The 26,897-nt window shown below is 35.7% G+C and overlaps 1 protein-coding gene across 2 annotated transcripts in view; it reads left to right on the forward strand.

Moving 5' to 3' along the window:
- ELP4 (elongator acetyltransferase complex subunit 4) overlaps positions 1-26,897 on the forward strand; it is a 194,998-nt gene that overhangs the window by 117,455 nt on the left and 50,646 nt on the right. The window contains exon 10 of one of the 2 annotated variants that reach the window (XM_036325718.1): positions 20,160-20,189. The exons of the other annotated variant lie outside the window; for it this stretch is intronic. Coding sequence (XP_036181611.1) covers positions 20,160-20,174 — 15 coding nt within the window. The 3' untranslated portion in view covers positions 20,175-20,189. Of the gene's footprint in view, positions 1-20,159; positions 20,190-26,897 lie in introns of those variants that run through there. 2 annotated transcript variants of the gene reach the window in all.

Genomic DNA, 26,897 nt, shown 5'->3' on the forward strand with positions numbered 1-26,897 from the left:
ACACAGACAGCAGAGCTTAGCTGTGCTCATGGGAATCTGGAGAAGTGTTCATTAACAGGCAATAATTCTACCCTCCACAGTCCATTATATACCACGGGAATATTGGTGGTCCCAAAATATCACTCCTCTCGTAAAGGAAGGAAAAGAAAATGCCATGTGTTTTCACAAGCATTATCTCATTTAATCTTCAGAACAATTCTTGCAAAATAGGCGATTAGTCGATTTTTACATGTGAGGGACCTTACACAAGATCAAATGACTACTAGATAACAAAGTCAAGATTTAGCCAGAGGAGCACCTGAATCCAGAGCCTATCTGTTTCCAACTCATTCTGCTGGCTAGGTGACCAACATTTAGGCATAGCTGCTTTCTTTCCTTTCCTCATGTGGCAAATTAAGAGACCTCTGCAGCAGTCCAGTCCATCTATCTGCCTCTTCTCCCTTCAAGTGAGAGAGCACAAGGTAGACACTCCAATAATGTTGGGTCATTGACCAGTCAAATATTACTACTTTTCCATGTACATTTTGCATCTTTAATATTGCAGTGGTTTCTTTGTACTGACTTTGTGGAAAAGTAAATATAGAACTTCATTTATGAGACAAAGTTATTTCGATGTAACCGATATCCTCTTCTACTGAATAGGTTACAAAGTCTGAGTTAATGAGAAAGAGGGATTATAGTAACTTCCTATCCTCATCTATTTTGATTTTTTTTTCTTTTCTTTAAAGAAAGTGCTGGCCCTGGAATTACTGCCTTTGGCCAATAAAATTCTTATCTGGTAATAACTTTATTTAAAAATATGAAGCCATGTGGGTGATTATTATTTTCCACCTGAGATAATAATGCATTTACATGTGTAAGGCACTTGTATCATGGGGGACTTTACAGAAAGAATCAACTTTCAAGTAAAGATATCTTTAGTGAATCTGTTTCCAACCGATGCACAACTATATGAGAATACGACTGTTATTTTGCTCAGCTAAAGCACGTTCTTGCATTGAAACCCTGCTAATGCCAATCATTCTGGAAACTACACACCATTCCATTAATCCTTCTAGCCATATTTATATATCTGTACAGCTGTATGTTTGGTAGGCATGTACTCATCACCTGTGTTTATATGTTTGCTTTCCTTTCCTCACAGCAGAGTTGAAGACTCTTCTGCTAATTAGTTGTTTAACATAGTTATATAACCTTGGGAATGTTACCTGACCTCGTTGTGCCACAACATTTTTTTAAAATATAGTTTTGTTGATTTCAGAGAGGAAGAGAGAGAGAAAGAGAGATAAGAACATCAATGGTGAGAGAGAATCATTGATTGGCTGCCTCCTGCATGCCCCCCACTGGGACCAAGCACGCAACCCGGGCATGTGCCATTGACCTGAATCGAACCTGGGGCCCTTCAGTCCACAGGCCAACACTCTATCCACTGAACCAGATTAACTAGGGTGTACCTCACCTTTTTAATGTTTATTATTTGTCAGCCACAGTACCAGTCGCTTTATCTGTCTAATTTCATTTATCTGTATGTTAATGTGAAGGAGAGGCCAAAGAGCAAATGTGTTTATTCATTTAATTCTCACCACAGCTTTTAAGTTAGACATTATTATCATTTTTATTGATTAAGGTACTGAGATACAATGCCTGCCTTATTGCTCAGCCTTTTATAAAGATGAACCAGGTATTCAAAGCTGGCCTGGTAAACTCCAGTTTGGAAGGACACTCGGTTAAAAATGTCAGACCATCAATGACTACTTCTGCCCTTTTTCTTATTTAATTTCAAGTGTCAGTTTTCTTACAAGCTACTGAACAAATGCCCTGTTGACTTTCAGTTCTTGATACTTAAGAAATATTTGGTTGGCTGTCCTAAAAAAAAAAAAAAAGGAACATTTCATACAACCAAATCTGTTGATAAGAATATGTAGGATAGTACTGAAGTGTGTGGACTCCAGAGTCCACTAGACCCAACCCGCCATTTGCTAGTTATGTTACTGAAAGCAAGTTATTTCACCTTTTCTTTTCATCTGTAAAATTTGGTCTGTAATATTAGCCTCATGAGATGGCTGTGAGGATAAACTGAGAAAAGTATGTAAGTACCTGGGACACATAGTACATAATAGTCACATAGTAAATAGTCACCATTACTAGTAGTACTTAAGGTCTCCTTTACTGAGCAGTTCGACTCATGCTTTCTTATTCGAGACCTTTCTAAAGTACTTCTGTGGTTCTTTAATTTTTGGTTTTCAGTCAGATACTCTGGAAATGATTTTAATTCAGAATACTGTTTAATACCTCCCCAAATGTCCTACATTTAGACTTAAGAAGTCTTAATATTAAAAAGCTGCTGCATCTTAAGTTGCATTTCAAGTATCTCAGTAAAGCAAGTTAGTGCAGATAATTTAACACCCAGTCATTTCCATTTATCTCTTTTTCAGAATACCTTTTTAGTTATGTACCTTATGAATTTAAAACATGACGAAAGATGAATTTCTTAATATGTACATTATGTTTTCTGAGCCTGTTAATTCTTTGAGGAAATTAAGGGAAAAAATAATGAAGCCATGTTATACAGGTACTTAATTTTTTTAAATCTGTGGTAGTACTATGGTAATTAATGCTTATTTTATGCAAACTAGACTATATCTGTTAACGGACACATTACTGTCAAGAAAATATTACTTGTCTTAATTATCAGTAATGAAGCAGGGATAAGCTGCTCACTTAGATATAATATATCTAATGACCTTTTCAGTTAGAGGTTGTGATGAAAGGTATCACTTTCACAAATTATGCTTCACTCAGCTTCTGGCCTTTGTGTAGATTAATGTTTTGTGGATGAGTTTTAAAGTCAGACATAAATTGTGTTTCATATTTAAAATTGATTTAGTGTCTTGCTCTTAGTACATCATTTTCTCATTTATAAACCCTCAATTTTATCTTCAAGCTTAAAAAAATAGTCCATTGTAAATTTAGGACTGCTTTACTAACTGCCAGTGTTGTCTTAACCTTACCAAATAAAACAGTACATATATTTCCACTTGTTCAACCAAAAGACAAGTTTGTTATTTCTGAATTTAGGACAATAAACACAATGTTCATAATGACAATTTTGAACTAGGAATATAAGTATTTCTAATACCATTTTTCCTGAAACTCTGAGATGACACAGAGCTAGTTATTTTGATAGAATTTATCCCTGAATCAGTCGTTTACTGAATAATAAATATCTTATCAGGGTATGGGAACATCATTCAAGAACATCTTATGCAATAAGAAAATTCATAGCAATAGGAAAATTGCCCTCTGTTTAAGTTACTAAGTAAGGATTTAAGTGTTGGGGGTTGATGCAACAAAGCAATGAAATGGAAAGTGATATTCTAATTTGTTAAGCCATGGAAACTTTTGTCTCTCTAAAATATTTATTCAGAAGCCCAATTTAAAAATCTGAAAAAATCAGAGCTGCTCTGCTTGAATGGAAAGGTTCCTACAATGGCTTGAAGGAACCCAGAGGGCTCAAGGAGCAGTCTTGATACTGTGATGCGTACTTGAATTGTTCACAGAGCCCAAATAGTACAGCAGGCGGGAAGAGTACAGACATCTTTTACTACCCCTTCATTTTAACTGTGACGCACCTAAAATGTAATACAGATTAGCCAGCCAAGTTCACGTCAGTAAGTGCTATGATCTGAAATCTAAAAAAATTATAGCACTTCCAGTAGTGGGATCTTGTCTTTACTCTTTGCTGCCCCACTACTGTGATAATGAATTTTGAAAACTCTTCAGAGAACAGTTTCTGAGTTGACCTGTCTTCCCGTTAAAAAAAAAAAATGTAAGCCACAGATTTCCATTTCCAAAGACATAGTAAGTCCCACCTGTCCCAAAACATCTACTGTTTACTTCTTACCCATTGCTCATATTAGAGTAGTGTGGGATGTTGGGTGCTGATTCTCCACTCTGCTTTACTGAAGAACAAGAGCAGGACCAGGTTAGCAAAAGAGGAATTTTCTTGTGCTATCCTTAAATTCTTCAATTCCTCAAAAGTATATTCATGCATAGAGTTGCCTGTGATTAGAACTCTCCATCTAACAGCTCCTCCATCACCTACCAGTCATGTCAACCAAGCTAACTTTCATTTATTCTTCAGGCTACATCAAATGTCACTGCCCCCTTTGGGGCTTCTCTGATCCATCCCTTATTTGTTCTTTCATAGCATCCTTTACTTCAACATAGCGGTAACCATACTGCATTGCAATTACTTTTCTCATCTCCTTCTACATGCTCAGTTCCCTAAACACAGAGACCACAAATGTCTTTGTTCATCATTGAATCCCATAGCCTAACAGAGTTTCTGACATGTGGCAAGTTCCCTATATTTATTAGGGAAGGAGGGGAGAGACCTAGACTCTACTCCCCGCTCAAAGGATGTAACATGCTGATAGAAGCTGGTTTCTTGTTGAGAAGCAGCCTTGGACTTCCATATGACTTTGGAAGAGTTATCTATGTCTGGGTCTTTGTTTCCCTTTCCAGTAGGATGATAATGCCTCTGTGCATAGCTTGTGTCTTCATCCTGCTGAAAACATAAGGTGATGAAAGGCCTGGGGCCAGGCAGGAACCTGGTGGAGGGGACAGTGGAGGAGGAAGGGGGACATCTTTAATGCTCTCAACAATAAAGATTAAGAAAGAAAGTTTCCCTGTATCAGAGCTTTCTTCTCAGTTTCTGAAGTATAATGGAGGAGGAAGTTATGTTTTCCTTTGGATAACAGATTAAGGAGTTGTCTCTTGGGAAATAATTTCTTTAAAATCATCTCACTTTTTCCCATGTCTCAAGAAGTTGAGTAATGTATGACCTCCTTCATTTACAAATAAGCCAATGTACTTTTAATGTTGATGACATTCTTTAAATTAAGTATATTTGTAGTTAGTCTTGGAAACTTTAGAATTTTATTTCTTTGTTTTATCCTTGAGAATTGTAGTTATGCAACTCATAATTTAACATGTGCACAGTGTAGCCATGATGGAATTACTGTCTATAATTTAAAATGTCTGAATTTGTTTCTGTCAAAAATTAGGAATTTAAGTACAATTAATCAGTGCTTCTTCAAAAGCAGTACCACTCTTCCAGTTATTAATTATATTATTTTTGTATTGTCATGAGCAGCTAATGACATGAATGGAGTGCGGAAGATGGGAGATGAGGTTAGAAGAGAATTATTCTATTCCGTTTTTTAGGAAGTTGGGACATAAAAAGTTAAGTTCAAGAAGAAAAACCATTGAATTTCAATAGTGATTCTACTACATATTAGGAAGTAAACATTTTAAGGATTTTTTTTTTTTTGGGGGGGGGGGGGAATAAAGCATTCATGGCCAGAATAGTAGTTTATATTTAACAGAACTAAATGGTCACATTTTCAAGTAAAATACTCCCTGGCATTTGAACAGCTGTTATATCTACATCAGATTTGAATACTGTTGTTCAACCTTCCCAGCTGTAGCGGGGGCGGCTTGTTAGTTTAATTCAGTATAAAATATGCATAGCATACTTAAATTTGAAACTTTAAACACATATTTGTGTTAAATTGATAAATTTTGGTTCCCTAAGCCTATTTTAGATAAACCCTTTATCTCTGAGTTATTTATTATTCTCAACTATATGTTTGAAAATAGTTAAAATATATTTCCAGCCCAGGCCAGTGTAGCTTAGCTGATTGAGCCTTGTCCTATGCACTGAAAGGTTGCTGGTTCAATTCCCAGTCAGGGCATGTACGCAGGTTGTGATTTTAGTCCCCAGTGAGGGTGTGTACAGGAGACAACTGATTGATGTTTCTATCTCACAAAAACGTTTCTCTCTCTCTCCTTCTCTCTCTCTCTCTCTCTCTCTCTCTCTCTCTCTCTCTCTTTCCCCTCTCTAAAATATTCAATAAAAACATTTTTAAAATATTTTTATAATTTTGTATTGGGAATTAACAAAAAATATACATTTTGTGTACATATACTTGTAATAGCATTGCTGTATTCATAGGAAAATTTAAATAATGTGTTCCTATGTTTCTTCCTATTCAATTCTCTAACTCTAACAGAATTTTCTTTGTTAATGCAATGATGGAAATGGAATGAGGACAAGGTGGTTGCTGTAAGAAGGCAAAATAAAAGACCAGTACTTCTCAGTCTTACAAGACTAAGGTTAAAAGGGGTTAAGATCAAAATACATGTTGCATGTGAATATAGTGTGTAAAAATTTTGGTCTGCTAAACTGGAAAATATTGCTTGACTTTTGAAAGAGATAATTTTAGAAAAAATACACACAACTGCTCATGGGTCTACACCACTCACACATGCTCGCACACATACCAGGTGTACCAGTTAATAATGCAGATTTTTTTCAATAGATGGAGTTACACATATGTTGATATTTATGCGATTTGATATGTATGCTATTTTGTTGTATTGACAGCAAGCTTCAAAACTTCATATTTCAAATTTTCTGAAGTTGTTAACATAGATATTTTTACATTTATAAATGTCGAATTTCGTACCAAAAAAAGAGCATTTGCAGGAAGTTTTAATTCATAACTTTATTTTGAAGAAAAGTGCTACTGGAAGTGATTGTATACTTCGGGAAGCTTATGGTGAACATGCTCCATCTCAAGATACTTGTGAACGCTGGTTTAAACGCTTTAAAAGTGATGATTTCGATGTAAAAGACAACATCCAGGTCAACCAAAAACGTTTGAAAACCAACAATTACAAGCATTATTGGATTAAGATGCTTGTCAAACTCAAAAACAACTTGCAGAAAGATTAAACATTGCTCAGCAAACAATTTCCAATTGTTTACAAGCAATGGGAAAGATTTTAAAGGAAGGAAAATGGGTGCCACATCAACTGAACGAAAGACAAATGGCAAACTAAAAAGTCATCAGTAAAATGTTGCTTCAACAACATGAAAGAAAGTCTTTTTTGCATCGAATTGTGACTGACAATGAAAAGTGGATTTATTTTGAGAATTCCAAATGCACAAAATCATGGGTTGATCCAGGTCAACCATCAACATCGACTGCAAGGCCAAATTGCTTCAGAAAGAAGACAATGATCTGCATTTGGTGGGATCAGGAAGGTGTGGTGTATTATGAGCTTCTAAAACCAGGTGAAACAGTTAATACTGATTGCTACCGACAACAAGTAATCAATTTGAACCATGCTTTGATAGTGAAACGACCAAAATGTGCCAGAAGACATGGCAAAGTAATTTTGCTTCATGATAATGCACCATCACACACTTCAAAACCAGTTAAAGACATGTTAAAAGATCTTGCCTGGGAAGTATCAGCCCACCCGCCATATTCACCAGACCTTGCTCCTTCAGATTACCAGTTGTTCCGATCGATGGCACATGCACTTTCTGAGCAGCGCTTCAAAACGTACGAAGAAGTGGAAAATTGGGTCTCTGAATGGTTTGTCTCAAAACAAGAAAACTTCTATTGGGATGGTATCCACAAATTACCTGAAAGATAATGTGTAGCTAGTGATGGACAGTACTTTGACTAAAGCACTTTTGATATTTCTCCTGAAATTATCATGTTTTCTTTGATTACAAAATCTGCATTATTAACCAGTACCTGGTATACAGATAAATACAACAAGAGTTACGGATTCATCTATATGTTGGATATGTACTATATACATACATATATTCTTAGCTTTATTTTCTGGAGAGCTTAGAAGCAATAACAACCTAAGGAATTCTCCAAGTACCCAGACATTGGTTTCTAGGTATCATTTACCACTAATTTAAAAAAAAGAAAGAAAAGAAAGTGAGGGAAGGAAGGCTTTGGCAAAATAGTTGATTAAGGGGCTGGGGCACAGAAAGTATAGCAGTAAAATTGAAATCCATCAGTCTATACTGAGACAAATGGATAGATAGATATATAGATAGATAGATGAAAAGAGAAACCTCTTTCATACAGAATACCAATGACTAAACTAGAGGAATGATGAAATAGAAAGTCATCATTTGACAATCATAGTTGTATTCAGGTCAGACAGGAATTGTCAGTGGAGGCTAAAGTGGCTGATGGATTAATGAGTAATAGGATACTGATAGACTATCAAAGTATTTCCAAACTACTAGTCAGTTAAAAAGGGAAGAATTATGACTTTACAGTACAAAAGCCTGATTAACGAGGGGGGAAGAAAATGGCGGAGGTATAGACAGACGTGTCCCGTGTCTTATCCCGGAGCAGATAAGGGTGAGCAGCTGAAATGGGCAACATACAGCCCGAATAAGCAGAAGATATTCACCTGGGAGACAGTTTGCAGCTGGGAAAGACAGAGGACTCCCGGAGAAAGGGGACGGTTGGAGACTGCAGCTGAAATCTCTCCCGGAGCGCCGGCTCAGCCACGGAGACCGCGCCATCTTGAGTGGCTGTTATTGGAAGCGTATACATCCAAAGACACAGCATCCAGAGACGGGCTACTAACTCGGAAACAACGTATCTCAAGCATCGCGACTACGTGGACTTAGAGGAACCCTGCTTCTCCTCATGGAAAGCAGAGAGAGAACTACATAACCAAAAACCTGGAGAAGAAAGATCATGGTGAGACAAAGAACCAGTCCGCATATGAAAGAAAAACAAGCATCACCAGAAAAGGAAGTAAATGAAATGGATGCAATGGAGGCAAGCAACCTGTCAGAGAAAGAATTTAGAGAAATGGCCATAAGGTGGATGAAAAGAATGGAAGACAAATTCAACAGTATGTGTAAGAACCAAAAGGAAATGAAGAAAAACCAAGAAGAAATGAAAAATGACATCACTGCTATAAAGAACTCAATAGAAAGCATCAACAGGAGACTAGAAGAAGCAGAGGATCGCATCAGTGAGCTAGAAGACAAGGTAGGAAAAAATACCCAAGCAGAGCAGCTTCTAGAAAAAAAAAAATTAAAAAGCAGGAGGAGAGCCTAAGAGAACTCTGGGACAACACGAAATGAAACAATGTCTGAATAATAGGGGTGCCAGAAGGAGAAGAAACTGAGCAAGGAATAGAAAACCTGTTTGAAAAAATAATGACAGAACACTTCCCTGATATAGGGAAGAAAAAACTCACACAAATCCAAGAAGCTCACAGAGTCCCAAACAAAATGAACCCGAAAAGACCGGTGCCAAGGCACATTATAATTAAATTGGCAAACACCAACGACAAAGCAAGACTCTTAAAGCAGCCAGAGAGAGACAGAAAGTTACCTACAAAGGATCCCCCATCAGACTAGCAACTGATTTCTCAACAGAAACACAGCAGGCAAGAAGGGAATGAAATGAAATATACAAAGTCATGCAAAGGAAGGGTCTGAATCCAAGAATACTGTACCCAGCAAGGCTATCAATCAAAATTGAGGGTCAAATCAGGAGCTTCACAGACAAAAAAGGTCTACGGGAGTTTATTACCACCAAACCAGCAATGCAAGAAATACTAAAGGGTCTGCTGTAAAAAGAAAAAATAGGAAACAAAGAAGGAACACAGGGGTAAAGAATAAAAATGGCGACTAACAAGTATCTATCAATAATAACTTTAAATGTAAATGGATTAAATGCCCCAATCAAAAGACACAGGGTAACTGAGTGGATAAGAAAACATGACCCATATATCTGCTGTCTACAGGAAACACAACTCAGAAAAAAGACGCACACAGACTGATGATGAAGGGATGGAAAAAGGTTTTTCAGGCGAATGGAAGTGGAAAAAAAGCTGGGGTAGCAATACTTATATCTGACAAATTAGATCTCAAAGTGAAGGACATAAAAAGAGATAAGGAAGGCCACTTCATAATACTAAAGGGAGCAGTCCAACAAGAAGAAATAACTCTGGTAAACATATACGCACCCAACATAAGAGCACCCAAATCCATAAGAAATCTTCTGGAGGAGATCAAGGGAGAGATTGACAGCAACACAATCATAGTAGGGGACTTTAACACCCCATTATCACCATTGGACAAATCCTCTTAACAAAAAAATCAGCAAAGAAACATCAATCCTAAATGACTCACTAGATCAGATGGAATTAATTGACCTCTTCAGAACATTTCATCCCAAAGCCACAGAATATACATTCTTCTCAAGTGCACATGGGTCATTTTCAAAGATAGACCATATATTGGGTCACAGGCAAAGTCTCTTCAAATTCAAGAAGATAGAAATCATATCAAGCATCTTCTCAGATCGCAATGGCATAAAACTGGAAATCAACTACAATAAAAACAATCCAAAAAAATCTAACACATGGAGACTAAATAGCATGCTATTAAACAATGACTGGGTTACCAGAGAGATCAAAGAAGAAATAAAAAACATCATGGCAACAAACGACAATGAAAACTCAACAATCCAAAACCTATGGGACACAGCGAAAGCAGTCTTGAGAGGGAAGTTCATAGCTCTACAAACCTACTGCAAGAAACAAGAAACAATGAGAATAAATTACCTAACCCTACAACTCAAAGCGTTAGAAAGAGAGCAACAAGAAAAGCCAGTGTAAGCAGAAGGAAGGAAATAATAAAGATCAGAGCAGACATAAACGACATAGAGACCAAAAAAACTATACAAAAGATCAACAAAACCAAGAGCTGGCTCTTTGAAAGGACAAGCAAGATTGATGAACCTATAGCCAAACTCACCAAAGAAACAAAGAGAGAGAACCCAAATAAACAAAATCAGAAATGAAAGAGGAGAAATAACAACAGACCCCACAGAAATACAAAGGATTGTTAGAAAGTACTATGAACAACTCTACTCCAACAAACTAGACAACATGGAGGAAATGGACATATTCCTAGAAAAAATACAACATTCCAAAACTTAATCAGGAAGAATCTAAAAATCTCAATAGGCCAATAACTATGGAGGAAATTGAAGCAGTAACCAAAAAGCTTCCAGCAAACAAAAGCCCGGGGCCAGATGGCTTCACAGGGGAGTTTTACCAAACAGTCAAGGAAGAACTAAAACCTATCCTCCTCAGACTATTCCACAAAATTCAAGAGGAAGGAACACTTCCAAGCTCATTCTATGAAGCCAGCATCACCCTAATACCCAAACCAGATAAAGACAACACAATGAAATAGAATTACAGGCCAATATCCCTCATGAACATAGATGCCAAAATCCTCAACAAAATCCTAGCAAATCGGATCCAGCAGTACATCAGAAAGATCATACACCATGACCAAGTAGGATTTATCCCAGGGATGCAAGGATGGTACAATATCTACAAATCAATAAACGTAATACATCACATAAACAAATTGAGAGAAAAAAACCACATATTCATATCAATTGATGCAGAAAAAGCATTTGACAAAATCCAACACCCTTTCTTGATAAAAACTTTCAGTAAGACAGGAATAGAGGGATCATACCTCAACATAATAAAAGCCATATATGACACACCCACAGCCAACATCATAATCAATGGGCTAAAACTAAAACCATTCCCCCTAAAAACAGGAACAAGACAGGGATGCCCCCCCTCACCACTCCTGTTCAACATAGTACTGGAAGTACTAGCCGTTGCGATCAGACAAGAAGAAGAAATAAAAGGCATCCAAATTGGAAAAGAAGAAGTGAAACTGTCCTTATTTGCAGATGACATGATACTGTACATTGAGAACCCTAAAGACTCCATCAAAAAATTATTAGACTTAATAAATGAATTCGGCAATGTAGCAGGATACAAAATTAATGCCAAGAAATCAATGGCATTTCTTTACACCAATAGTGAACTTAGAGAAAGCGAGACTAAAAAAGCAATCCCATTTACTATCTCACCAAAAAAATTAAGATAACTAGGAATAAACTTAACTAAGGAGGTAAAAGACTTATATGCGAAAAACTACAGGACACTGGAAAAAGAGATAGAGGAAGACATAAACAGATGGAAGAACATACCGTGTTCATGGATTGGTAGAAGCAACATCATCAAAATATCCATACTACCCAAAGCAATCTATAGATTCAATGCAATCCCCATTAAATTATCAATGGCATATTTCACAGATCTAGAAAGAACTCTCCAAAAATTCAGCTGGAATAAAAAAAGACCTTGAATAGCTGCAGCAATCGTGAGAAAGAGAACAAAGTAGGTGGGATTTCAGTACCAGATATCAAACTGTATTACAAAGCCACTGTTCTTAAAACAGCTTGGTATTGGCACAAGAACAGACATATAGATCAATGGAATAGAATAGAGAACCCAAAAATCGACCCAAACCACTATGCCCAATTAATATTCGACAAAGGAGGCAAGAGCATGCAATGGAGTCAAGACAGTCTCTTTAGTAAATGGTGTTGGGAAATTGGACAGATACATGCAAAAAGATGAAACTAGACCACCAACTCACACCATACACAAAAATAAACTCAAAATGGATAAAAGACTTAAACGTAAGACGGGAAACCATAAAAATATTAGAGGAATCCACAGGCAGCGAAATCGCAAACATATGCCGAAGGAATTTCTTCTCTGATAATGCTCCTAGGGCAATGGAAACTAAAGAAAATAAACAAATGGGACTACATCAAAATTAAAAGCTTTTGCACAGCAAAGGAAACCATCAACAAAACAACAAGAAGACCCACTGCATGGGAGAACATATTTGCCAGTGATATCACCGATTAAGGGTTTAATCTCCAACATTTACAGGGAACTCATGAAACTTAACAATAGGAAGATAAACAATCCAATAAAAAAAAAAAATGGGCAACGGACCTAGATAGACACTTTCCGAAAGAGGACATACAGAAGGCCAAAAGACATAGGAAAACATGCTCACAGTCACTAATTTAACGAGAGATGCAAATCAAAACGACGGTGCGGTATCTCACACCTGTCAGAATGGCTATCATCAACAAATCAACAAACAACAAGTGTTAGAGAGGATGTGGAGAAAAAGGAACCCTTCTGCACTGCTGGTGGGAATGCAGACTGGTGCAGCCACTGTGGAGAACAGTATGTAGCTTCCTCACAAAACTAAAATGGAACTCCCATTTGACCCAGTGATCCCACTTCTAGGAATATATCCCAAGAAGCCAGAAACACCAATCAGAAAGGGTATATGCACCCCTATGTTCATAGCAGCACAATTCACCATAGCTAAGATTTGGAAACAGCCTAAGTGCCCATCAGCAGATGAGTGGATTAGAAAACTGTGGTACATCTACACAATGGAATACTATGCTGCAGTAAAAAAGAAAGAACTCTTGCCTTTTGTAACAGCAGGGATGGAACTGGAGAGCATTATGCTAAGTGAAATAAGCCAGTCAGAGAAAGATAAATACCACATGATCTCACTCATTTGTGGATTATAGAGAACAACATAGACTGATGAACAGGGACAGATCCAAAGTCAGAGAAACAGCAATCAGACTATCAATCCCCAGAAGGAAAGTAGGGGAGGGAGAGAGTAAGGGGAAGAGATCAACCAATGGACTTGTATGCATGCATATAAGCCAAACCAATGGACATGGACATCGGGGATGAGAGCATGAGTGGGGGAGGGGGAGAGGATGAGGGTTAATGGAGGGGATGAGGACACATTTTTAATACCTTAACTAATAAAGAATTAAAAAAAAAAACTGTAGCCCCAAAAACAAACAAAAAAAACAATCTGATTAACAACTTGAGCAAGTGATCAGTTCACATCACAAGTGGACTGAGGTCACGTGGGGCACATCACCTTGATGAGACACTAAAAGAGCAGAGTCTCATATTAGTGGTTTCCCTGTGCAAAAGCATAATAATTAGACAAAAAGGAGTCTCAGAAGTTTGTCTCCTCAATGTCTTTGGCTGTGGTTATCCGGCTAGGTTACCCTAGAGCAAGCTGTGACATCTCTGGTGGTAAATATTGGTTTATTGTTTAAGGAAATCAGAGTGTTTTCTGATTGAAAAAGAATTAGTACAATTGTTTTTTTTCATCTCAGTTAATATACCCTCTCCTAAAATTATTCTCAACTTGTTTGATACTGAAGGCCAAGAATGTGGGGTGAAATGGAAATGATATGAAACAGCTAAATATACCACCTTTTTATATATTTATCCACAAACTTAAAATTCAGGATATTATATGTAATCACATATCCAGCACTCTTACTTAAGCTAAAGCACACTTCTGAAAGCTGATAGGAACAATACTGTAAAGCTTAATTATATTTTTATGGCCCATGCCATCTGTGCGTTTGTTCTATTTACAACAGTAATAGAGTATTCAAAAAAAACAATACATTTAGTTTGAGGCAAATTATCTCTTAACATTTAAGATCCTGTTCTTGTGTTGTGGATTTTTCTATCTGTTTGAAATAGAAAAACTTCTCAACTACCTAAAAACCATATGTGGTTGATTCAAACAGACGACACAAAACTGTTTTTGTTTTTTAAACAAATTCTAATTTAGATGAAAGAAAGCACTATAATTGTTTAATATACAATGATATATGACATAAAGTTTATTTTCTGATACCTAAAAATTAAGACTGTCGAAGTCTTTATATGATGTACTTATATTTAATTTATCTGGAAACTATAGACTTAAAAATTATTGCTATACAGACTTGAAATATGCAGATTCAGAATCTATTTGACATTTTAATCATTTCTCAAAAACAATATTACAGATGTTAAAATTTCTCTGTAATCATAGTGTAGTTATTATATTTCTTTATAAGTAATAATGTGGCTATGTCATTTTTAATTTCATTTTTTCAAAGGAAAAAATAGAGTACCATTATGAAAATATTTAGTAATTTCTCTAAAGGTAAGAGATAGGTATTAAATTAATCTTTGTGGTGTTTAAACCTTACAAATGTTTGACACCCTACATTTTAAATTTTCTGAATGATGTATTTCTTTATGTAACATAATATTTAATACCAATATACATAATTTCATGTATATACCAGTACAGGTATGAAATAAACCTTATAAGTCATGTTAGTAGGAATACTGTCTAATATCCTTGATATTCAACTGAAGATATCAACTGGTCAGAGTCTTTATTTTAGCAGGTATAATCTATTGAAAATAAGCTTTTAAATACAACAAATATTGAATCATCTTTCTAAGCTGTAAATGTGAGAATTTTTATGCACTCACTATTAAACTTCCCTTTATTCTGTAGAAAGTTTCTTCTACAGTGTATCTGTTTGAAATAGATACACTGTATTTTATTTATTCTATGATTCATTTATTTGTATTTTATTCTATGTATTTTATTTATTTTTTATTTATTCTGTGATTCATATATGCCATATAATTTCATGGTAAAAATTGATCAATTCTACTTTGATAGTTGATACTTTCTTTAACTTATATTAAATCTGTATGAGTTTCTTATTGCTGCTGTACCAAATAAGCATAAATTTTATGATTTAAAATAACCCAAATTTATGTTACAGTTTTAGAGATCAGAAGTCCAAAGTCAGTCTTAATAGAATAAAAATCAAAGTATCAGTAAGGCTAGTTTCTTCTGAAGGCTCTGGGGGAGAACCCATATCTTACCTTTACCAGTTCTAGAGACTGCCAGCTTTCCTTGGCGTCTGGGTGATCACTCCAGCCTCTACTTCCATTATCACATCACCTTCTCTCTGAATTTGACACTTCTGCCTTCCTCTCATAAGGATTCTTGTGATTACATTGGGTCCAGGACCATCTCCTAGTCTCAGGATCCTTAACTTAATCCCATCTGAAAAGTCCCTTTCACCCTCCATAACATATTCACAAGTTCTAGGGATTAAGGACATGGGCATCTTGCAGGTAGGCAAGGGCATTACACAGCTTACCACATATCCTTTTATTTTTTAGTTTTAATTCCTTAAAATGGCATTGTTCTCTTTTGACACAAGGTCTTTACACTTGATTCTGAGTCTTCCTAGAATACCTTTTCCATTCTCCACCCCCGCCCTCCATTCTCCACCTAGATAATGCTTTCTGGGGCTCCAGAATAATTTTTCCCACAGGGAAACCTTCCACAACCTATCTCACTGAATTAATTTCTCCTCTTATAGATCCTCAAGACACCATGTACTTCTTCATAGCACTTATTGGTTCATTATTTTTATATTTACTGGTAAATTCTTTGAAATTTTTCACCCACTATACTTTATAAACTCTGTAAGGACAGACACCATGAGTTTGTCATTTATTTTCTTTATCTTTGTAGTCCCATCACCTATTCAATACATAAATGTGAAAAGGAATGCATAATCTTGTGCATTTCATATTAGATTTATTTTCTAAATATTTTGTGAGGGTTTTATTTCTATCTGTTGTGAATGGGATCTTTTTTTTGTTTCAATACATTTTTGTATTGATGCTTAAATGTTGATCTTGCGTACATCCACTTTATTGAGTCATCGCACTAATGCTGATAGTTTCTCACTTCAGTAAAAAACTATTCACCTATAAAATCCAAGTGGATGATCATGTTCTCTACAAATAATGATCATTTGTCTCTCCCTTTCTGTTATTTATACATTTTATTTCTTTTTATTATCCAATTGCATTGTTCAGGACTCACAGTATATGTTAAATTTACTGGTGAAATCTTTGTTCCTGTATTTTGTTTTACCATTAAAAGAATAAATTTGTTTCAGATATTTGGTAGGTCTTATTTTTTAGTTAAAAGATGCTTTTATCTATTTTCTAGCTTATAAAGAGACATTGAGTGTTTTTTCTGATTTTATTTTTGTTCTTCAGTCTTCTAACGTAGTAAATTCCTATTTGTATATTAAAAGTTTAGCAGTGTGCACTTCAAGGCATAATTTTAAAAGCCAGTTCTCAGTTATCTACATGTGTGTATTAACCACATTTCAGTTTATCTGCAATGAAGATTTCAAGTTTTTATTGACAATGTCATATAATTTTCTTAACTAAGAACCTCTTCATATAAATATCTTGTAAGGGATCCAAAATAGTGAAACTCATAGAAGCAGGTAATAGAATGGTGCTTGCGAGAATCCAGGGAGTGGGAGAAGTGGGGAATTGTAGCTCAGTGGATATAAAGTTTCTGGTATACAAGATGAATAAGTTATATATTAAGGATAGATTGCATATTAAGTATTCTTACCACCAAAAAATAAATAAACATGAAAGAACACAAGGAAATTTTTGGAGGTGATGGATATGTTTAGTGCTTGATTGTGGTGATGGTATCATGGATATATGCATATATATAAACTTACCAAGATGTATATAGTGTTCAGCAAAAGTAGGCTTATAGCCCTAGCTGGTTTTTCTCAGTGGATAGAGTGTCAGCCTGAGGACTGAAGGGTCCCAGGTTTGATTCTGATCAAGGGCACATGCCCCAAATTCATGCTCAGTCCCCAATGGAAGGCATGCAAGAGGCATGATTCTCTCTCGTCATTGATGTTTCTATATCTCTCTCCCTCTCCCTTCCTCTCTGAAATCAATAAAAATACATTTTTTAAGTAGGCTTATAGTTGTGAGTACACAAAACAGTTTATTCTTATTACTTATTACTTATTGTATTCTTTTCCATATGAACTATTGTAAACCTACTTTTTGCCCACCCTATACATTAAATGTGTACATTTTTTGTACATCAGTTATGTCTCAATAAAGCTAAGTAAATAGAACACTCATTTACTATAACCTGGCTAGATCTAGAAGAGAAAAGCTACCAATTCATTCAAGTAAAAGTGAGAGACAACAAATTTATAAACTGGTGCTTTTTTAAGCTCTGATTTGAACTCATATGTCAATAAAATGCCCTCAGAAATGCTCATTTTTTCCAGCAGTGGGAAAGCCACAACAAAAAATAATGCTGAAGTGTATTCTGAATCAAATATACTTTTTTCTTTAAGCTGCTCTTTTAGATTAACCATGCCTAAGATCTAACTCAACTTTGTGAAAGGTTTCCTTCATTAATTGATTTTATTAAATTTCCTACTTGTGTGCAACAATTCTCCTATCTATACATCCTTACCATTGACTATTTTTAGTTTTTGAGTCAAAATAATTTGAGCAAAAGAGTATAAACTTAAAATAGACAATTGCTGGTATAAGATTCACGTGTTCTTAACAGGAAAACATTATGCATACCTAATTTGGTTCCAGTTAGGAATAAGGTGATCAAAAACTGTTAGAAACTAGATGAGAAATTCCTTTGCCCAGTATTTTCAATCCAAAGGTCTCTACCTTTGAGGAAATCTTTGAGGCTGGCCAGAGTGGCTCAGTGATTGAGTGTTGACCTATGAACCAGGAGGTCATGGTTTGATTCCTGGTTAGGGCACATGGGCTTGATCCCCAGTAAGGGGTGTGCAGGAGGCAGCCAACCAATGATTCTCTCTCATTATTGGTGTTTCTATTTTTCTCTCCCTCTCCCTTCCTCTCTGAAATCAATAAGAATATCTTAAAAAGAAAAGAAAAGCTTTAGAGGCCAATTAAGTTTATGCTCAGAACTGGAAATTGCCTCCAGAAAATGTAATATCTACTGGAAGAACCAAGTAAAGTGTTATGAGTTAACTGCCTGTTACATGCAAACAACTGATACTCAAACTCTCTAAATATGATCCTTGTCTCCAAGAAGGAGTGCATTTCAGACATAGATGTTAGTCCCAGCCTTGCCACTCACTGTCTGATTTTTTCCTCATCTTGAGTAAAACGTGATAATGATGAGTATACCTACTCTGTTCTAAGGATGAAATGATAAAATACATGTGAATTGTCCAGTACAATAATTGGCACATCTTAAATCCTCAGTTACAACAATAACTATCATTGTTACTGCAATCTAGTTTGGAAAGCAAAATTTACACACAAAATAAGTCAAATATCATCTTAAGATAATAATGGATTAAATTATTAGTTGTTTCTATGTACCAAGAATACTATAAGAAAGAAGCCTTCTCTGATTATACTATATAAAAAATGTACATGTGCACACTCCCTCAACCTTCCTTATACTTATCACAATCTTTGTTAATAGCTTCTTATCTTTCCCACTACACTGTAAGCTCTTTTAGTGCGTGGCCCATGTTTCTCTCATAAATTTCTTGCAGTCCCAGAACCCTGATGCAGAGTAGGGACTCACTAAATATTTGTTGAATGTATGACTTAAAGAGAATAAATTATTGTTGGCCAGCATTAGCAAAGCAGCATTGTGGGGAAGATGACATTTGAAATGGATCTTGAAAAATGAGTAGGATTTGGGTGGACAGTGTGAAAAATGCATTTTAGGTTAATAGGCATGAAATAACTGAAATACAATGAGTAGACAGACACAGTGAGTAAGAAAGGAGCCGTTTAATTTTAGGTAAAAAGAGATCATTAAAATAAGCTTTTCACACCTCTTCATTTTACAGATAAGAAAAATAAGACCCAGACAGTGACAGAATCTATATCTTTTCCATATCATGTAACTAACAGAGCTTAATAGGGCAGCCTAGAACCTGTGACTTTGGACTATCAGTTCGATGAAAGAGGAACTAGATGGAGGTAACTATAAGCAAGAAGTCTATTTAGGAAACAGTTGCAGTAATAGAAGCCCAAAGTGATAAGGGAACAAGCAATAGAGCAAGAGGAGTTGTATGTTATGCTTTATTATACTCTTACATTGAATATGAATGTTTATGGTTAAAGTAAACATGAACCAAGTAGAAAACTGGAAAGGGCAGATACAGCACTCTGGGATATTACACTCGAACCATACGTAAATATAAAAAGCAAGATGTACCTTTTTAAAAAAGATATTCTTTATGAGAAAGAAAACAGATTCCACTAAACCTCGGGATAATCACAAACTTTATCTGGGATACTTTTGAAAATGAAGGCACCGTGTGTACCATGTGGGAGATACTAGGTGCCCTCATAACAAATCATACACAGAATAACTATAGGCAAATAAACCTTTCAAAAGTGGGCTGACAGCAATATACTAGTAAAGCCATCTTTCAGAGCCAGTAATTCAAGCAGGCCCATCTGAGTCATTTCCTCTATAAAATGTCTTTAGTGGAAATACAAGAAAAAGCACCAGTGAACTAATAATTATCTCCTCTTTGTCATCAAGGTGGCCTAGGTTAGTTAAATGCCACCTTGAAATTATCTCATCTTATCTTATCTACCTGGAATGATTCTGTTATCCTTTTCTTAAACTATAGCACATTTGTATGTGACCTGTTTTTCTTTTATATGTACGGATCCAGAACATCAATATGATGATAAAGATAAGTATGTATCTCAAAATTATTCTATACTCTCTCTATAATTTTTTAAATCAAATTTTTTGACTGAATCAACAATATCAGTCATTTATTTAATAGACTGGTAGCTATAACTTTGGTCTTTATTATTTTCTTTCTCTTCACTTTAATAAAAAAAAAACACATAATGAATTAAATCATAAGCCTACAAATTAAAAACTGCCTCATATTGCAAATTCATATTAATGATGCATCTGATGAAAATAAGTATCCATAACCTAAAGATGCACAGTGCTAGGGACAAAGGTGGCATTTTACATTTTTATTAACACTTGTAATTTTCTCCTGCTTGATTTCTTTTAGGCCAAGCCCAATTTCTTCTTAGCCATGGGTCAGTGAGCTCATGCTGATTCTCATATGACGGATGGCTTGATTTTGCAAAGATATCACTAACTACCAATACCTAGGTCTAGCTGCCATCATCATGAACAACCTAGAATAATAGAAAAGTTGAATTTGAATGTATTATTGCCTTTAATTTCACTAACTAGCATTCCTGGGCACCATCAGAATTGTGTGTATCTGTGAAAGATTAATTTAAACTTTATTAATGTGGTAGTAACAAAATAGCATAAAACAAGCAAAATAGTATTCTATTACACATATTTGTTATCTTTCCCTGTTAAATGTCATAGGAAAAAAACCCATACACTTTAAATGGTAAAATTTTGTATTTAGTAAATGTAAATGTAAGAACAAGTGGATTTCACCAGAATATGATACATATCTGCTTTACTAGCTGTTCTACATCCTCCCAAATGAAAACAATATTATATTAATAAATCATAAGGGGCTTCTATTAGCTTGATAAATAAGTGCATTTAAAACAAAAGTTAGAAAAGGATTTGTTTAAATACTTTAAATAAGTCTTTATCATACTACTCTAGTGATGTCAAATACAACCTTCATTCTGAAGATTTTAGTTAGAGATTTAATCTTTGAAAATATTAATAACAGCTTACAGCAGGTAAGCTATAAAATAATACTGGATGCTGTCTATTTAGTTTCTGGTTGAAAAAGCACAGCAGTACTTTAGTTCATTACCTTTGAAAAAACCAGTAACAAGATAATACAGCTGCCTCTGATTAAGATGTAAATTCTTTCTAATTAGAATGTAAATTCTTACATTTAAATGAAGACATCAATTGTCAGGATGCCATATGATATCTTATTCCACCTTGCCTGAATGAAGCCCTCACTGCTCATCTATGGCACTAAAATAGTTTTGCAATCCCTTTGTTCTCTGATTCTTGTAATATTCTCTCTTCATGTTCCCTTTTCACATTGCTTTTGTTTATTTTCCCCCTTGCATATGATATTGCTGTGCCTTGGGATTTTGCAGAAATTTGGAATGAAAATTGAGTTCAGTCAGTGCCAGTATTTGCTTGTGCCTCAATTACTTCTGCTGAATTTTCCTCAATGCAAATCAGGCAGGTTGCATAAAGTGGTGCATGTATTTGAAATAATTAATTTTCCGTAAAATGATGGATCAAATCCAATCAACCTTTATGAAATCTAAATAATAGAATAGAGAATTAGAAATTAATTAACATTTTGTGTTGTTAATACTTTATAGTATAAACTAGCAATAGTAAGTTTTACTGTTGATTCTAACTTTGTCTTTATTAAATGTTGATGAAAACCTGCCTCAGTCATTTCTTGCCAGAAATATGCTAACAAGGAATCCTATATCAATAACGTTAAAGCAAAGGTTTCTAAGATTATATAAATTATTAACCAGTGAGTTGAATTATGTGTGCTTCTTTCCACAGAGCAATAGTCAAAGTTTTATCTTGAATAATGTACACTAATTTATAGAAATCTACTGTTATATTGGATAGGCCATGAGCCTTTGAGCATAGCATTATACCTTTATTTTCTATCCTGTTTCTTCAACCAAAAGAGGTATAAGTTTAGAAATGAACCAACTTAACCAATCTTACAGTGCTAGAACTTGAAAGAATGCCTTACTGATATAAGGGGGCCTCCATAGTCTTTTTTTTAACGTATTATTATAAAATTTCAAACATATACAAAAGTAATGACTAGTATAATGAATGCCTGTGTACCCATCAGCCATCATAAATCATCAAGGAGCTAACAGGGAAGCAAAACATACAGCCTGAAATAATAATAACATGCAAGTAATTCTATATAATAAAAGCCCAACAACCAAACAGCGGAACTACCAGAAAGACCGGTCAACCAGTTGCTATGATGTGCACTGACCACCAGGAGGCAGATGCTCAACATAGGAGCAGTGCTCTCCCACAGAGGGAGCGGCCACTCAGAGGGCAGGTCCACAGCTGCTTGGCTGAGTGGGATGAGCAGCTCTCCCACAGCAAGCCGATCCCCACATGCCAGAACCCCCACCAGTGCACGAATCCTGTGCACCGGGCCTCTAGTAGAGAATAATGTGCAATTATAGAAGCTAAACTGCAGTTAGAGAATATGAGTGCTGTGGATAGTAAGAGAAAATTAATTTGTGCTGAATAAGCAGAGAAGAGAAAGAGCATTCCAGGTGGGGCAGAGATGCCATAGAGAAGATTTAGCAATGAGCAGAATCTGTTGATAGTATAGTTGATCATATGGCATGATTAGAGTTTAGTGTTTTTATATATATTTAAGTAGTTAACTTTGGTAAGATGGAGGGATTTGAGAGCCAGGCAATACATTTTAGTATTAACTAGTCAAAGAAGTATTTTAGGCTTTAGAGTGACAGCATCAAACATACCTTTTTTTTTTTTTTTTTTAATTGATTTCAGAGAGGAAGGGAGAGGGAGAAAGAGATAGAAACATCAATGATGAGAGAGAATCATTGATCAGCTGCCTCCTGTAGGCCCCACACTAGATGGGGATCAAGACCACAACCAGAGCATATGGCCTGATCAGGAATTGAACTGTGACCTCCTGGTTCATAGGTCAGCGCTCAACCACTTGAGCCATGCCAGCAGGCTGAAAAATACCTTTTCTTTGTACAAACAAAAATCTCATCTGTTGTAATTAAAATTCTTTCCTAGTCTCTCTCTCTCTCTCTCTCCCTCTCTCTCTCTCTCTCTCTCTTTCTCTTTCTCTCTCTCTCTCTCTCTCTCTCTCTCTCTCTCTCTCTATATATATATATATATATATATATATATATATACACATATGTATATCCAGCAACCAAACAGCAGAACGACCAGAACAACTGGTCAACCAGTCACTATGACACTCACTGACCACCAGGGGGCAGATGCTCAACACAGGTGCTGCCCCCTGGTTGTCAGTGTGCCCCCACAGTGGGAGTGCCGCTCTGCTGACCAGGATTAGCAGCGCTCCCACAGTAAGAGCAGCTTCTCAGAGGGCAGGTCCACAGCTGCTCAGCTGACCGGAATGAGCGGCACTCTAGCACTCCCACAGTGGGCTGATCCCCACAGGCCACGCCCCCCACCAGTGTACAAATCCATGCACCCGGCCTCTAGTAAGCATATAAGTTCTCAGGTTCTCTCTTACCCTGTTTCACTTTTAGGGACCCTTATGATTATATTGGGCCCACTGGGATAAATCCGGATAATTCCCCTTTGTGATGTGCATAAACATATTACAGGTTGTAGGGATTAGGATGCAAACATCTTTGAGGGACCACTGTTTTGCCTACCTTACATTTCTTTCATATCTGCTCCTCAGTGACTGCTTTGATAGACCATAGAGACAGAACTACTTCATTGGCTCAGAAAGGAACTTTTTATCTGCTTCAAAAGAAACTAAAGTATATCATTTCAGCTGACCTTGAGGAAAAGAAAAAAGAGAAATTAGACTAAATACTATAAATCACAACAATTGCACCAAGTATAAGCAATTGTACAAAATTGTATACTAAAATCGTCATTCTGGACATGGCCCAAAAAAATGTGTTTCAAAAAAGGGAGTAAGCAGGTAGCATTTGGGGGGAACTTATTATGTGGCAGGCACTATTATAAATATTTTGGGTGTATTATTACCATTTAATCTTTAAACACCCAATTGAGTATATTTCTTCCTTTTAATGATAAGGAAGCTGAGGCTGGAAGACTTTAGGTTAAACTTCCCAGAAGACACAGTTAATGAGCGAGCCCACAGTCTTCATATTACACCTTGCTAAATTCTGTGAAATATCAGTTGTATCCATCTATCAAGAAACATATTTTTTCGTATTGGTTAAGATTAAGGCATTTAGCCTGGCCAGCCAGAGTGGCTCAGTTGGGTAAGTGTTGTCTTGTACACCAAAAGGTTGCCATTTCGATTCCCAGTCAGGGCAAATACCTGGGTTTCAGGTTCAATTCCCAGTCAGCAACCGATCAGTGTCTCTCTCTCTCTCTCTCTCTCTCTCTCTCTCTCTCTCTCTCTCTCTCTCTCTCTCTCATCTCCCTCTCTCTCTCCCTCCCTCCCTCCCTCCCTCTCATTCTTAGGTGAGGATTTTTAAAAAGTAAAAAAAGATTAAGGCGTTCAGAGTATTATGGAATAAACAAACAAGTACTAGTATGAGACATAATCCTGTCCATCAACAGAACACTACAGTTCCCTTTTTTCCACATCTTTACCAACATTGGTTATCTCTCGTGTTTTTTATGATAGTCATTCCTAAGAAGTCTGAGGTGATTGTGGTTTTGATTTGCAATTTCCTGGTAATTAGTAATATTAGTACCTTTTCATGTACCTGTTGGCCTTTTATATGCCTCCTTTGGAAAAATGTCTATTCAGTTCCCCTGCCCATTTTTTAATCAGATTCTTATTTATGTATTTATTTTACTATTAAGTTGTATGTGTTCTTCAATTATTTTGGATATTAACCCCTTATCAGATATATGATTTATAAATATTTTTCCCATTTTTTTTAGATTGTCTTTTCATTTTTTGGATGATATCCTTTGCTGTATAGAAGCTATTTAGTTAGATGTAGTTCCACTTGTTTAATTTTGTTTTTGTTGCCGTTGCTTTGGGTGTGAAATCCAAAAGAAAATGTTGCCTAGACTAATATGAAGTTGCTATGTTTTCTTCCAGGTTTTATGGTTTAAGTCTTATGTTCAAGTCTTTAATTAATTTTGAGTTGATTTTGTGTCTGGTATAATATAGTGATCCAGTTTCATTCTTTTTTATGTTGCTGCCCAGTTTTCCCAGTTTATTGAAAAGGCTGTTCTTTTCCCATTGCATATTCTTGGCTTCTTTGTCAAAAAGTAATTAATCATATATGGATGAGTTTATTTCTGGGATCTTGATTCTGTTCCATCTATGTGTCTTTTTAAATGCCAATATGATACTGCCTTGATTACGTTAGCTTTGTAATGTAGTTTGAAATCAGGGCATGTCATGCCTTCAGCTTTGCTCTTCTTTCTCAAGGCTTTTTTTGCTTTTGGGGTCTTTGGTTCTGTACACATTTTAAGAGTGTTTGTTCTATTTCTGTGAAAAATGCCATTGGGATTTTGATGAGGGTTGTATTGAATCCATAGGTTATTTTGTGCAATATGGACATATTAATAATATTTATTCTTCTAATCCATGAGACTGAATGTATTTTCATCTTGTTCAATTTTTTTCATCAATGTCTTATAGTTCTCTACAGATCTTTCACCTCCTTTGTTAAATTTATTTTTAGGTATTCTTTATGATTCAGTGTGTAAGTGGGATTGATTTTTATTATTTCTTTTTTGGATAGTTTGTTGTTAGTGTATAGAAATATACTCATTTTTGTATATTGATTTTGAATTCTGCAACTTTACTGAGTTTTTTTATTCTAACAATTTTTGGTGACGTCTTTAAATTCTTTAAATATATAATATCATGTTATCTGCAAATAAAGGCAATTTTACTTCCTTCTTTCTAATTTGAATGTCCTTTATTTCTTTCCCTTGCCTATTTGCTCTGGCTAGGATTTCCAGTACAGCATTGAATAAAAATGGTGAGAGTGGGCATCCTTCCCTTATTTCCAATCTCAGAGAAATGCTTTTGGTTTTTCACCATTGAATATGATGTCCGCTGTGGGCTTCTTATATATGGTCTTTATTATGAGGTATGTTCCATTTATACCCAGTTTGTTGAGAATTTTTATCATGAAATGATGTTGACTTTTATCAGGTGCTTTTTCTGAATCTATTTAAATGATTATGATTTTTATCCTTCATTTTTTTAGTGTGGTCTATCATATTGATTGATTTGTGGATGTTGGATCAGCCATGCATCCGCTTGATCATAGTATATAATCATTTTAATGTATTTTCTTTATGTAGTTATGTCTGCCAACAAAAAAAAATATTATATTTCTTTTAAAAATAGTGGTGCTTTTTTTTTTTTTTTTTGGATAGGGGACAGAGAAGGACTATTCTGGTTATTATTGCTATGTCACAAACCATCCCAAAACCTTGTAATGTATAACAATCATTTTATTGCTTCCAAGGCTTCTGTGGGTCAGAAATTTGAACAGGACACAGGAGGTTGGTTCCATTTATACACTGTTCTATGGCATCTGAGTCCTCAGCTAGAAAGATTTCACAGCTGAAGGTAGGAATCAGCTAAGAGCATCTTCGCTTACATGTCTAGTAGTGTATGCTGGCCTTCAGCTGGGACCTCAGTTGAGGCTGTCCTCTGGAGAACTTGTGTGTAGCCTTTCCATGTGGCCCGTAC

The sequence above is a fragment of the Myotis myotis genome, unplaced genomic scaffold, assembly GCF_014108235.1.
Source record: "Myotis myotis isolate mMyoMyo1 unplaced genomic scaffold, mMyoMyo1.p scaffold_m19_p_10, whole genome shotgun sequence".
In the NCBI taxonomy this organism is placed as follows: domain Eukaryota; kingdom Metazoa; phylum Chordata; class Mammalia; order Chiroptera; family Vespertilionidae; genus Myotis; species Myotis myotis.